This window comes from Anomaloglossus baeobatrachus, chromosome 4 (assembly GCF_048569485.1).
Source record: "Anomaloglossus baeobatrachus isolate aAnoBae1 chromosome 4, aAnoBae1.hap1, whole genome shotgun sequence".
Taxonomy (NCBI): Eukaryota; Metazoa; Chordata; class Amphibia; order Anura; family Aromobatidae; genus Anomaloglossus; species Anomaloglossus baeobatrachus.
The window spans coordinates 668,161,416-668,175,603 of record NC_134356.1 but is presented as its reverse complement, the minus strand read 5'-3'; the positions used below and the strand labels follow the sequence as shown (position 1 = coordinate 668,175,603).

Genomic DNA, 14,188 nt, shown 5'->3' with positions numbered 1-14,188 from the left:
GGGCATTACGGAAACCTGGCTGGATGAAAGCCATGACTGGGTGACAAACATACAGGGTTATAGTACATTTAGGAGGGACAGGAAAGACAAAAAAGGTGGTGGGGTGTATATATTTATCAAATCTAACCTAAAACCTGTGTTGAATGATGACATTGGGGGGAACTGCAACAATGTAGAGTCAGTATGGGTAAATGTACATGGGGAGGGGAATATTGGAAAAATGCTAATTGGAGTTTGCTATAAGCCTCCTAACATACCTGAACAAATAGAGGGTGAAATGCTGGAACAAATTGAAAAGGCAGCTAATAATAATAATCGGGTTCTTATTATGGAGGATTTCAACTATCCAGACATTCAGTGGGACATAGAATCTTCTGGTTGTGCTAAAAGCTGTAAGTTCTTATCTACCATTCAAGACCATTTCCTCTCTCAGATGGTAGATGAACCAACAAGGGGAGATAATTTGCTAGATCTGGTCCTGTCAAACAGACCGGATACAATTTCAGATCTACAGGTCCGGGAGCACTTGGGCACCAGCGGTCATAATATGGTAAGCTTCAACATAATATTCAATAGAACATTTCAAAGGGGGAATGCTAAAACCTGGAATTTTAGGAAAGCTGATTTCAACAAATTAAGGGAAGAGCTTAAATGTGTAGATTGGGACAAAGTCATGGTAACTGGGGATACTGAACATAAATGGGGTAAGTTTAACCCCTTAAGGACGAAGCCAGTTTTGTACTTAATGACCGGGCCATTTTTTGCAATTCTGACCAGTGTCACTTTATAAGGTCATAACTCTGGAACGCTTCAACGGATCCCGGTGATTCTGACATTGTTTTTTCGTGACATATTGTACTTCATGATAGTTATAAATTTAGAACGATATTTTTTGCTTTTATTTGTGAAAAAATCGGAAATTTGATGAAAAGTTTGAAAATTTTGCAATTTTCAAACTTTTTATTTTTATGCCCTTAACCCAGAGAGTTATGTCACACAAAACAGTTAATAAATAACATTTCCCACATGTCTACTTTACATTAGCGCAATTTCTGAAACAAAATGTTTTGGGGTTAGGAAGTTAGAAGGGGTCAAAGTTCATCTGCAATTTCCCATTTTTTCAACAAAATTCACAAAACCATTTTTTTAGGGACCACATCACATTTGAAGTGACTTTGAGAGGCCTAAGTGACAGAAAATACCTAAAAGTGACACCATTCTAAACACTGCACCCCTCAAAGTGCTCAAAACCACATCCAAGAAGTTTATTAACCCTTCAGGTGCTTCACAGGAACTAAAGCAAAGTGGAATGAAAAAAAGCAAAAAATAAAATTTTACCTAAAATGTTGCTCTACCCCAAATTTATTCACTTTTAGAAGAAATAACACAACAAAATGAACCCCAAAACTTGTTACCCACTTTCGTATGAACGCGCCAATACCCCACATGTGGTCAGAAACCTTTGTTTGGACAAATGGGAGGGCTCGGAACAGAAGGAGCAATATTTGAATTTTGGAAAGCAAATTTGGCTGAAATAGATTGCGGGCACCATGTTGCATTTACATGTCCGCTAAGGTACCTAAACAGCAGAAATCCCTCACAAGTGACACCATTTTGGAAACTAGACCCCTTAAGGCTTCTATCTAGGGGTATAGTGAGCATTTTGGATCCACAGGTACTTCACAGATTTTGATAACGTTACGTTGTCACATTGAAAATTTTCATTTTTTTCTCAAAAATGTTGCTTTAGCATCAATTTTTTCACTTTTTCAAGAGGTAATTCCAAAAATTTGACCCCGATGTTTGTTACCCACTTTTTTATGAGCGCGGTGATACCTCACTTGTGGTCTGAAACCTTTGTTTGGAGAAATGGGAGGGCTTGGAACGGAAGGAGCAATATTTGAATTTTGGAAGGGAAATTTGGCTGAAAAAGATTGCGGGCACCATGTCGCATTTGGAGGACCCCTAAGGTACGTAAACAGCAAAAAAAACACCACAAGTGACCCCATATTGGAAACTAGGCCCCTCAAGGAATTTATCTTGATGTTTGGTGAGTACCCTGAACCCCCAGGTGCTTTACAGAAGTTTATAACGTTGAGCCATGAAAATAAAAAAATAAAATTTTACCACAAAATTGTTAATTCAACCAGGTAGCTTTTTTTTTCACAAGGGTAACAGGAAAAAAATCACCATGAAATTTATTGCGCAATTTCTCCTGAGTTTATTGATATCTTGTATGTGGTGGAAATCAACTGTTTGGGCACACTACAGGGCTCAGAAGAGAAGGAGTGCAATTTGACTGCAAAATTGGCTGGAATCAATAGCGGACGCCATGTTGCATTAGGAGAACCCCTGAGGTGCCTAAGCAGTGGAGGTCCCCCACAAGTGACCCCATTCTGGAAATAAGACCCCTCAAGGCTTTAATCTAGGTGTATATTGAGCATTTTGAATCCACAAATACTTCACAGAATTTGATAAGCTTAGGTTGCCATATTGAAATTTTCATTTTTTTCACAAAAATGTTGATTTAGCGACACATTTTTCACTTTTTCAAGAGGCAACAACAAAACGTGTACCCCACAGGTTGTTATCTAATTTCTTGTGAGCGCAGGGATACCCCACATGTGGCCAAAAACCTTTGTTTGGATAAATGGGAGGGCTTGGAATGGAAGGAGCACCATTTGAATTTTGGAAAAGTTGAAGTAAATTGCGCGCACCATGTCACATTAGCAGGGCCCCTTGGGCACCTATACAGCAGAAACCCCCCACAAGTGACCTCATTTTGGAAACTGGACCCCTCAAGGATTTTATTCAGGAGTATAGTAAACATTTTGAATCCACAGGTACTTCACAAAAATGTTGCTGTAGCAACAAATTTCTCACTGTTAAGGGGGCTTTACACGCTGCGACATCGCTACATACTATATATAGTTAGTTATTAGTGCTCACTTCAGTTATCCTATTCAGTTATATGTAGTTTTTTTCTGAATGTGAACACAGCTCCGCCCCTTTCGGCCATGTTTTTTCCATCTCCTATATAAGAAAGTCCTTAGTTACCCCTCTCCACCCACAGCAGTTTTTAATTGCAATGAGATGACACACAGTTAGGGTCACAGAGCTAGGGACCCCAATATAGAGATATACCTTGACGAGGTCTTGGGGCTCAGTTACATTGATCAATGCGATTGCTAAATATCTCCTTTTTCCTAATATTCATAGCAGGTATGCAATTCATTATTCACATGTTCAAATTAGCAAGTAGCATTTTTCATTGTATATTCCAATATTTTTCCATATGCTTGAGGCATTATACCATTATCTAAGTTTGATGTGCAGCCTTATCCTTATACTGTCTGCTCCTGTGACCGCCCCTGTCCTGGGTGACAGCTGCCACAGTCCCGGTCCTCTACCCCACGTTAGGAAAGGCCCGGTGTCTCCCTGTGGTCCAGTGAGTCCACTTCTTACTCACCGTAGCACCATTCCTGGCGGCGAGCATTACAAAGCCTTTCCACATGACATAGAATAAGAAACCAAACCTGAGACTCTATTTGCAGACATATGTTTTGGGGTATTGCCCTTCCTTAGTGCAAAGCATGAGATCTGATTTGGTTAGTTGAGAGTCTCCTAACAATAGTAATCATTACCTGTTGCAGCAGATAGCAATTTATTTGGATATTGAAGTTTTCCCGCCAGAGCAAGTGCATATGAAGTGATAGCGATGGAATGGGGTCTGACGAGAGCTTGGTAATGGTCCAGAAGGAACCAAACGGCTTTATCAATACTGGACTGCAGATTCTATAGATGAAGGTACACATAGGTGAAATTATAGATAATGTGGATAATTATGGATAAGAATATACCGGGCTGGCCACTTACATTGACTTGACCAGTGCAGATTTTCTGATTTTCCAGTAAAGCAATGAGAACAAAGGCTGTGATGGCCACATCTGGATCTGATGAGTTGTACAGACCTCCCTATGGAGAGGACACATGTATATGCGTGATATTATCTCATGAACATTTTGTAGAAATATGACAAATTGGTGACCATGAACGTCTACAGTGGAAGACATGTTTTTTTCCCTCTATCTCCACATGGAGAAGGGAACTCCTTACCATTGTGTACTGAGAACTAATAGGGGCCTCTTCTTTGAATAATCCATCCGGTTGCTGTGTATGGAGAATGAGCCACTTGATAGAACTACATAGCTGATTTCTATCTACTACGCCTGTCAAGGCATCGGCCAAAGCAAACACTTTAGCAACGTAAGCCGTGAGCCTAAGAAACGAGAAAAAAACATAAGTGAAAACCAGTACGTAGACAATGCCCATTGAGTTTAGGAGAACAGTCCCCAAATTTGGCACCCATAGCCTGGTAGGTAGGGCTATAGCTAGGCTTTCAATTCATTGGGGCAAGGGTATATTTTGCTTTTCTAGTTCTGTACCTAAATATGTTGGCCAACACTAAAGGCCCGTTTACACACAACGATATCGCTAACGAGATATCGTCGGGGTCACGGAATTTATGATGCACATTCGGCGTCGTTAGCAACGTTGTTGCGTGTAACAGCTCCGAGCGAGTGTTAACGATCAAAATTACTCACCTAATCGTTGATTGATGACACGTCGTTCATTTTCAAAATCTCGGTCGTTGTGGACGTAGGTTGTTCGTCGTTCCTAAGGCAGCACACATCGCTACGTGTGACACCCCGGGAACGACGAACAACAGCTTACCTGCGTCCTCTGGCAACGAGGTGGGCGTGACTTCCATGCGGCTGCTCTCCGCCCCTCCGCTTCTATTGGACGCCTGCTGTGTGACGTCTCTGTGATGCCGCACAAACCGCCCCCTTAGAAAAGAGGCTGTTCACCGGCCACAGCGACGTCGCTAGGAAGGTAAGTCCATGTGACGGGGCCTAGCGATATTGTGCGCCACGGGCAGCGATTTGCCCGTGACGCACAAACGACGGGGACGGGTGCGATCGGCAGCGACATCACTAGCGATGTCGCTGTGTGTAAAGTGGCCTTAAGTGTCAGGCACTTGGCTCTCAGGTCACATTGCTCTTCAAGCTACACTACCCCATACATAGAAGCCATTAGATTCTTATGCATTATACACAGAGGACAATTATGGTGGCACACATAGTGCCAGGGTTCCATGATACTGTCTGGTAGGGATTCCATGTGTCACCACCAACAGTCCATTTACAGTCATATGAAAAAGTTTGGGCACCCCTATTAATGTTAACCATTTTTCTTTATAAGAATTTGGGTTTTTGCAACAGCTATTTCAGTTTCATATACTGTATATAATAATTGATGGACTGAGTAATATTTCTAGATTGAAATGAGGTTTATTGTACTAACAGAAAATGTGCAATCTGCATTTAAACAAAATTTGACCAGTGAAAAGTATGGGCACCCTTATCAATTTCTTGATTTGAACACTCCTAACTAGAGTTGAGCGCGGTTCGCGGTTCGCGGTTCTCCAGTTCGAGGCTCGAGTGATTTTGGGGGCTGTTCTAGATCGAACTAGAACTCGAGCTTTTTTGCAAAAGCTCGATAGTTCTAGAAACGTTCGAGAACGGTTCTAGCAGCAAAAAGCAGGGCTTTTTACAGCTACAGTGTGCAGGAGCCATCGCTGGCAGCCTGCCAGAAGCTGGTAACCAAGATAAACATCGGGTATCCAAGCAAAGCGCTTTGGTTAGTAACCCGATGTTTATCTTAGTTACGTGCAGGAAGCCCACACTTCCCCGCTCAGCTCGCTCCGCCCCCTCCTGCCCGCGGCATGTATTGTACACATACATACATACATACATACATACACACACACACACACACACACACACACACACACACACACACACACACACACACACACACACACACACACACACTCTGCACACATGGTCCCGCTCGGCTTACCTGCGGTGATGAAGTCCCGCCATCCCGACCTCAGCGCTGTCACTGTCCTCCATGGCCGCCGCTTGTCACACCACCTCTCGCTTCCGACCCGAGACTGACTAGCGGTGACGTCACGGGCCTCTCGCGAGACTTGGTGTGAAGGCTCCGGTCATTGAACTCAGTGACAGGGGCTGTCAGTGTGCTGGAGATCAGCGCAGGTAATGTACCTCGCTGACAGCAGCACTTGTCATCCCCTGCAGTGACCTGGGCTGACCCATTGATGTTAGCTCAGGTCACTGCATTGCTCTCCCAGCCAATGGGGAACATCCTGCTCTTCATTGACTGGGACAGTGTGGATCGTCATGGCAACCCCTTGGATTACACCAGACCTGGATTTGTTTTTTTTTCTAATAAATTGGTTAAAGAGGGAATGTTTTGGGGAGTGTTTTTTCAAATAAAAATGTGTTTGTCGTCTATTTTTTTTTATTACTGACTGGGTTGGTGATGTCGGGTATCTGATAGACGCCTGACCTCACCAACCCCAGGGCTTGATGCCAGGTGACTTACACATCTGGTATTAACCCCATATATTACCCCGTTTGCCACCGCACCAGGGCGCGGGATGAGCTGGGGCGAAGCACCAGGATTGGCGCATCTAATGGATGCGCCACTTCTGGGGCGGCTGCGGCCTGCTATTTTTAGGCTGGGGAGAGTCCAATAACCATGGACCTCCCTAGTCTGAGAATATCAGACCCCAGCTGTCTGCTTTACCTTGGCTGGTGATCCAATTTTGGGGGGACCCCTACGTGTTTTTTTTTTAAATTATTTATTTAATTTAAAATAACAGCGTGGGGTGCCCTCAGTTTTGGATTACCAGCCAACGTAAGGTTGCCAGCTGTGGTCTGCAGGCTGCAGCCGTCTGCTTTACCCTAGCTGGCTACAAAACTAGGGGGAATCCTACGTCATTTTTTTTTTCATTTTTTTTTGGCTAAATACAAAGCTAAGCACCCCTTAGTGTCACATGAAAGGCACCAAAGGATGCTCCACTTTTTCTCCACTTTTTCTCCATTTTTTTCTCCACTTTTTCTCCACTTATTCTCCACTTATTCTCCACTTTTTCTCCATTTTTTTCTACATTTTTTCTCCACTTTTTCTACATTTTTACTCCACTTTTTCTCCACTTTTTCTCCACTTTTTCTCCACTTTTTCTCCATTTTTTTCTCCATTTTTTCTCCACTTCTCCACTTTTTCTCCACTTTTTCTCCACTTTTTCTCCATTTTTTTCTCCATTTTTTCTCCACTTATTCTCCACTTTTTCTCCACTTTTTCTCCACTTATTCTCCACTTTTTCTCCACTTTTTCTACATTTTTTCTCCACTTTTTCTCCACTTTTTCTACATTTTTTCTCCACTTTTTCTCCACTTTTTCTCCATTTTTTTCTCCATTTTTTCTCCACTTTTTCTCCACTTTTTCTCCACTTTTTCTCCACTTTTTCTACATTTTTTCTCCACTTTTTCTCCACTTTTTCTCCACTTTTTCTACATTTTTTCTCCACTTTTTCTCCACTTTTTCTCCACTTTTTCTACATTTTTTCTCCACTTTTTCTCCACTTTTTCTCCACTTTTTCTACATTTTTTTCTCCACTTTTTCTCCACTTTTTCTACATTTTTTCTCTACTTTTTCTCCACTTTTTCTCCACTTTTTCTACATTTTTTCTCCACTTTTTCTCCACTTTTTCTCCACTTTTTCTACATTTTTTCTCCACTTTTTCTCCACTTTTTCTCCACTTTTTCTACATTTTTTCTCCACTTTTTCTCCACTTTTTCTACATTTTTTCTCTACTTTTTCTCCACTTTTTCTCCACTTTTTCTACATTTTTTCTCCACTTTTTCTCCACTTTTTCTCCACTTTTTCTACATTTTTTCTCCACTTTTTCTCCACTTTTTCTACATTTTTTCTCCACTTTTTCTCCACTTTTTCTCCACTTTTTCTCCACTTTTTCTACATTTTTTCTCCACTTTTTCTCTACTTTTTCTATGGTCGGTCTACCCATTAGCTCTGCCATGCATACTGTAGCTCTACACCTACTGCACATGTTACTTTATGATTGACATCTCTTTCGTACCAGAGCTGTCTAAGCCTACTCTGACCCCATATTTGTCATTACTATATTTTCCTTGTACTGTATTATGACATTTGTATCATGTGTTTCATTTCTTGCTGTGTTGCAATTTTTTTGCTGCATCCCAATTGTACCTCTACATTGTTCGAGTTTATGTTATTGTTCTCTCACTCTTATGTGATACTGATTATTGTCATTTTTCATGATTACATGCAGATAAGTCCAATCTGACGAAGGCTCAGGCCGAAACGTCATTTGTAACTTGTTTTGGACAAAAACATATATGCTTATGAAAATTTTTTTTTCTTAATACCGACCAATAAAGAGTGATTTTGCATTACTATCCGTTGTGACTTACTGACTTAGTCTGGGAGATTTAGAGTGCCGAGGTTAATCACTAATTTTATCTATTATTTCCTCTGAGCACCTATATACCAGTGAGCAGAGCTTCCTCTACAGTAGTTCTCCTGATTAGGCATGCCCTTACCTCATGAGCAGGGCATTGCAGCTTTGGTAGCAACCATTACGACATGGACTCTGCTGCTGTGGACCCGAGAAGAGTGAGTGCAGATTCATTGCACCCACACTCCTCACATGAAGGGTCCGCACTCCTAGAAAATGGGGGATACGTTCCCTGAGTGTCTCTCCCCCATATTCTAGACGGTCCAGAGTCGTCGTGGGACCCCTTTATTTTTTTTCTTACAATAAATTGGTGAAAGAGGAAATGTTTTGGGGACTGTTTTTTCAAATAAATTTCTTTTGTCGATTTTTTTTTTTTTTGTTAGTACTGACAGTTTATGATGTTGGGTATCTAATAGACGCCATGACATCACAAACTGCTGGGCTTGATCTCAGGTGACTTTACAGCTAGTATCAACCCGATTTATTACCCCGTTTGCCACTGCACCAGGGCACGGGATGAGCTGGGGTGAAGCGCCAGGATTGGCGCATCTAGTGGATGCGCCACGTCTGGGGTGCCTGCGGCCTGCTATTTTTAGGCTGTGAAGGCCCAATAACTATGGACCTTCCCACCCTGAGAATACCAGACCACAGCTGTCCGCTTTACCTTGGCTGGTGATCCAATTTGGGGGGGACCCTACTTTTATTGTGTAATTATTAATATTTATAAAATAATTATAAAAAATAGCCTGAGGGGACCTCCACATTGGATCCCCAACCACGGTAAAGCTGCCAGCTGTGGTTTTCAGGCTACATCCGTCTGCTTTACCCTAGCTGGCTATCAAAAATGGGGGGACCCAACGTCATTTTTTTTTTTAACTATTTTTTAAATAGAAAAAATTAATGGGCTTCCCTGTATTTTGATTGCCAACCAAGGTAACGGCAGGCAGATGGGGGTGGCAACCCATAGCTGTCTGCTTTATCTGCGCTGAGAATCAAAAATACCGCGGAGCGCTACGTCATTTTTTTAAAGATTTATTTTTACAGCACTGTGATGTCCAGCAATCAAAATACAGGGAAGCCCATTTTGTTTTTAGTTATTTAAATAAATAATTAAAAAAAATATATATGGGCTCCTGCTGCATTTTTTGTATTGCTAGCTAAGGGTAATCCAAGCAGCTACTGGCTGCTAACCCCCACTGCTTGATGTTACCTTCAATGGCAATGGAAAATCCAGGGAAGCATTTTTTATTTTTTTTGCCAAAAAACTACAAAAAAAGGACGTGAGCTTCGCCATATTTTTGTATGCTAGCCAGGTATAGCAGGCAGGTGCTGGAAGAGTTGGATACAGTGCCAGAAGATGGCGCTTCTATGAAAATGCCATTTTCTGAGGCGGCTGCAGACTGCAATTCGCAGCAGTGGGGCCCAGAAAGCTCAGGCCAACCTGTGCTGCGGATTCCAATCCCCAGCTGCCTAGTTGTGAAATTCATGAAATAATAAAAAAAGGGCTTCCCTTTATTTTTGGTTCTCAGCCGGGTACAAATAGGCAACTGGGGGTTGGGGGCAGCCGTACCTGCCTGCTGTACCTGGCTAGCATACAAAAATATGGCGAAGCCCACATAATTTTTTCAGGGGGCAAAAAACTTCTGCATACAGTCCTGGATGGAGTACGCTGAGCCTTGTAGTTCTGCAGCTGCTGTCTGTCTGGAGAAGAGCAGACAGCAGCTGCAGAACTACAAGGCTCAGCATACTCCATCCAGGACTGTATGCAGAATTTTTTTGCCCACCATAAAAATGACGTGGGCTTCGCCATATTTTTGTATGCTAGCCAGGTACAGCAGGCAGCCACGGGCTGCCTCCAACCCCCAGTTGCCTATTTGTACCCGGCTGGGAACCAAAAATATAGGGAAACCCGTTTTTTTTTAATTATTTCACTTATTTCATGAAATAATTAAAAAACAAATGACGTGGGCTTCGCCCCATTTTTGTGTCCAGCCGGGTACAACTAGGCAGCTGGGGATTGGAATCCGCAGCACAGGCTAACCCGAGGTTTCTGGGCGCCTCTGCTGCGGATTTCAGTCCGCAGCCGTCCCAGAAAATGGCGCTCTCATAGAAGCGCCATCATCTGGCGCTGTATCCAACTCTTCCAACAGCCCTGGAGCCGGGTGGCTTGTTGGGTAATCATGAGTTAATACTGGCTTTGTTTTACTAGCCAGTATTAAGCCAAAGATTCTTAATGTCAGGCACGTTTGACCCGGCCATTAAGAATCTCCAATAAAGGGTTAAAAAAAAACACCACACAGAGAAAAAATACTTTAATAGAAATAAATACACAGACACACTTAGAGACGCCATCTTTATTACCCCCTGTCAGCCCTCCACGATCCTGCTCTTCTGTCTTCTTTCTAGTGTAGTAGTAGTGACGATTGTAGTGAGGAAGGATGAGGTTCACCAGCTCATCACTTGGGGCTGGGGAACCTCATCCTCACTACAATCCTCACTACAATCCTCACTAGTGTAGTAGTAGTGACGATTGTAGTGAGGAAGGATGAGGTTCACCAGCTCATCACTTGGGGCTGGGGAACCTCATCCTCACTACAATGCTCACTACAATCGTGCAGCCTTCACTCCGTGAGTGAACAGTGCTGGCTGTCAGCGGTAACAGCGGTACCGCTGACAGACGCGTTACCATAGCAATGGTGCTCTCGGAGCCGCGGTTAGCGGTGACGTCACCGCTAACTGCGTTGCTATGGCAATGGTGATCTCCGTTAATGACCGGCTGTGTCAGCCGGTCCCTAACGGAACGGGGAGTCGACCGTGTGGTAGAGCATGTCGCCGGTACACGGCGATACACATATGTGCACCGTGTACCGGAGAGATGCACTCGCAGGTCCTACATGACGTGTCATAGTCATGTGACCAGTCTGTAGCCAATGAGATAATAGCCACGTGACTGGTCACATGGCTATTTTGACGTCACGATAGGTCCTGCATCTCTGCTGGCAGTGCCGGTCGCCGGGAGGATTCAGCGATCATCGGATGGAATAGCGGCAGGAGACAGAGTGCAGAAGGGATCGCGGGGACCGGTAAGTGTTATGGCAATGTTTATTAACTGTTTGTGTACATTTATCATGCATTTTTATGTGTTTGTTATTGCCTCCCATTATAGCCTATACGTTCGAGTTCGGTTCGTCGAACGTTCGACGAACTGAACTCGAACGGGACCTCCGTTCGGCGAACCGCCTCGAGCCGAACCGGGACCAGTTCGCTCATCTCTACTCCTAACTACTATTTACTGACTTACTACAGCACTAAATTGGTTTTGTAACCTCATTGAGCTTTGAACTTCATAGGCAGGTGTATCCAATCATGAGAAAAGGTATTTAAGGTGGCCACTTGCAAGTTGTTCTCCTATTTGAATCTCCTATGAAGAGTGGCATCATGGGCTCCTCAAAACAACTCTCAAATGATCTGAAAACAAAGATTATTCAACATAGTTGTTCAGGGGAATGATACAAAAAGTTGTCTCAGAGATTTAAACTGTCAGTTTCCACTGTGGGGAACATAGTAAGGAAATGGAAGATCACAGGTACAGTTCTTGTTAAGCCCAGAAGTGGCAGGCCAAGAAAAATAACAGAAAGGCAGAGAAGAAGAATGGTGAGAACAGTGAAGGACAATACACAGACCACCTCCAAAGACCTGCAGCTTCATCTTGCTGCAGATGGTGTCAATGTGCATCGGTCAAGAATACAGCGCACTTTGCACAAGGAGAAGCTGTATGGGAGAGTGATGCGAAAGAAGCCATTTCTGTAAGCACGCCACAAATAGCGTCGCCTGAGGTATGCAAAAGCACATTTGGACAAGCCAGTTACATTTTGGAAGAAGGTCCTGTGGACTGATGAAACAAAGATTGAGTTGTTTGGTCATACAAAAAGGCGTTATGCATGGAGGCAAAAAAACACGGCATTCCAAGAAAAGCACTTGCTACCCACAGTAAAATTTGGTGGAGGTTCCATCATGCTTAGGGGCTGTGTGGCCAATGCCGGCACCGGGAATCTTGTTAAAGTTGAGGGTCGCATGGATTCAACTCAGTATCAGAAGATTCTTGACAATAATGTGCAAGAATCAGTGACGAAGTTGAAGTTACGCAGGGGATGGATATTTCAGCAAGAGAATGATCCAAAACACCGCTCCAAATCTACTCAGGCATTCATGCAGAGGAACAATTACAATGTTCTGGAATGGCCATCCCAGTCCCCAGACCTGAATATCATTGAACATCTGTGGGATGATGTGAAGCGGCTGTCCATGCTCGACGACCATCAAACTTACCTGAACTGGAAGTGTTTTGTAAACAGGAATGGTCAAATATACCTTCATCCAGGATCCAGGAACTCATTAAAAGCTACAGGAAGCGACTAGAGGCTGTGATTTTTGCAAAAGGAGGATCTATAAAATACTAATGTCATTTTTATGTTGAGGTGCCCATACTTTTGCACCGGTCAAATTTTGTTTAAATGCGGATTGCACATTTTCTGTTAGTACAATAAACCTCATTTCAATCCAGAAATATTACTCAGTCCATCAGTTATTAGATATATGAAACTGAAATAGCAAAAACCCAAATTGTTATAAAGAAAAAAGGTTAACATTAATAGGGGTGCCCAAACTTTTTCATATGACTGTATGTGCCATTGCCCGATGCTTCAGGCCTATTGATAAGACAAGATGTACTTACCAGGTGCCGGGGGCAGAACTTTTAAAGGCTCCGTAGGAACCATCTGTTCTATAATATTTGAGTTGGTTTGTGTAACCTACGATAAAAGAGTTAAGTAAACATTTTAGTTCTTACATGGGAAAATGATTGACCTAAACTATCACAAAGACTTGCAAAACTGATTTAACAAAATGGATAGAGCAATGCCAGGCCTAATTGCCCTAATGTCAGTGGCTATGTGGTCCTGAGATGAAGACCATGGTCATTTATAGAGGTTGTCCACTACTTTCTATCTTTTGCCCATCAATTTAGATCAATAAATCAAGTGTCTTTTCAAATACCTTGGTTTTTCAATTTTGGCAGCAAGCGGCGCTATCTTTCTTCACTCCGATAACGTGACCCCCCTCCCAGCTGCCGTGGCCACTGATATCTGGTGATGTGTCGTCAACTTCCAGGCTCTGTAAGTTGACGTTACATCACCAATTTTTGCAGCCACTCACCCTGATTGACTGGGCTGTGGGTTGTGAATCACTGCATGGCACTACCTAGTATTGAGCGCACGCTAAATAGACTCTCAGAAAGAATCCGGCTGACAGAAGAGTCCTGTGCACCTAGCAGGGGAATACCTGGCTTCAGTGCGATGCATGAGAAAGAAGGTGCAAAGGAGCTTATCTGTCTGCTACATCTGAGTATCACAGCTCTGCTACATCTGAGAAATTGAATTACAGCTGTGATACAGCTGTCTCAGCTCTGCTACATCTGTGCATCACAGCTCTGCTACATCTGTCTCAGCTCTGCTATGTAAGGGGTGGGCAGACCCCTTACAAGGAGGTGCAGTTTCCCCCTGAAGATACCTCACTCTGGGGTAGTTACTGTTGATGTTATTAATAAACATGTTTTTACTGTGCAGTGGGTTTTCCCCTAGAGCCCGGGTGGGACGGCTGTCCCCATAGAAACAGGGCAGGAGAGAGGAGGAGCCGGCAGCTTAGAGAGAGAAGTGTGTGTGTGTTGAAGTCAGTTGTGTCCGGGATGGGAGAGAAGAAACAGCC

The 14,188-nt window shown here is 43.2% G+C and overlaps 1 protein-coding gene across 1 annotated transcript in view; it reads right to left on the bottom strand.

Moving 5' to 3' along the window:
- Positions 1-14,188, bottom strand: part of LOC142304353 (venom factor-like) — a 157,784-nt gene that overhangs the window by 38,339 nt on the left and 105,257 nt on the right. The window contains exons 25-28 of the mRNA XM_075346658.1: positions 13,161-13,236; positions 4,117-4,279; positions 3,877-3,975; positions 3,645-3,795 (exon numbers count right to left, since the gene is read on the bottom strand). Of these exons, the coding sequence (XP_075202773.1) occupies positions 3,645-3,795; positions 3,877-3,975; positions 4,117-4,279; positions 13,161-13,236 (489 nt within the window). The remainder of the gene's footprint in view (positions 1-3,644; positions 3,796-3,876; positions 3,976-4,116; positions 4,280-13,160; positions 13,237-14,188) is intronic.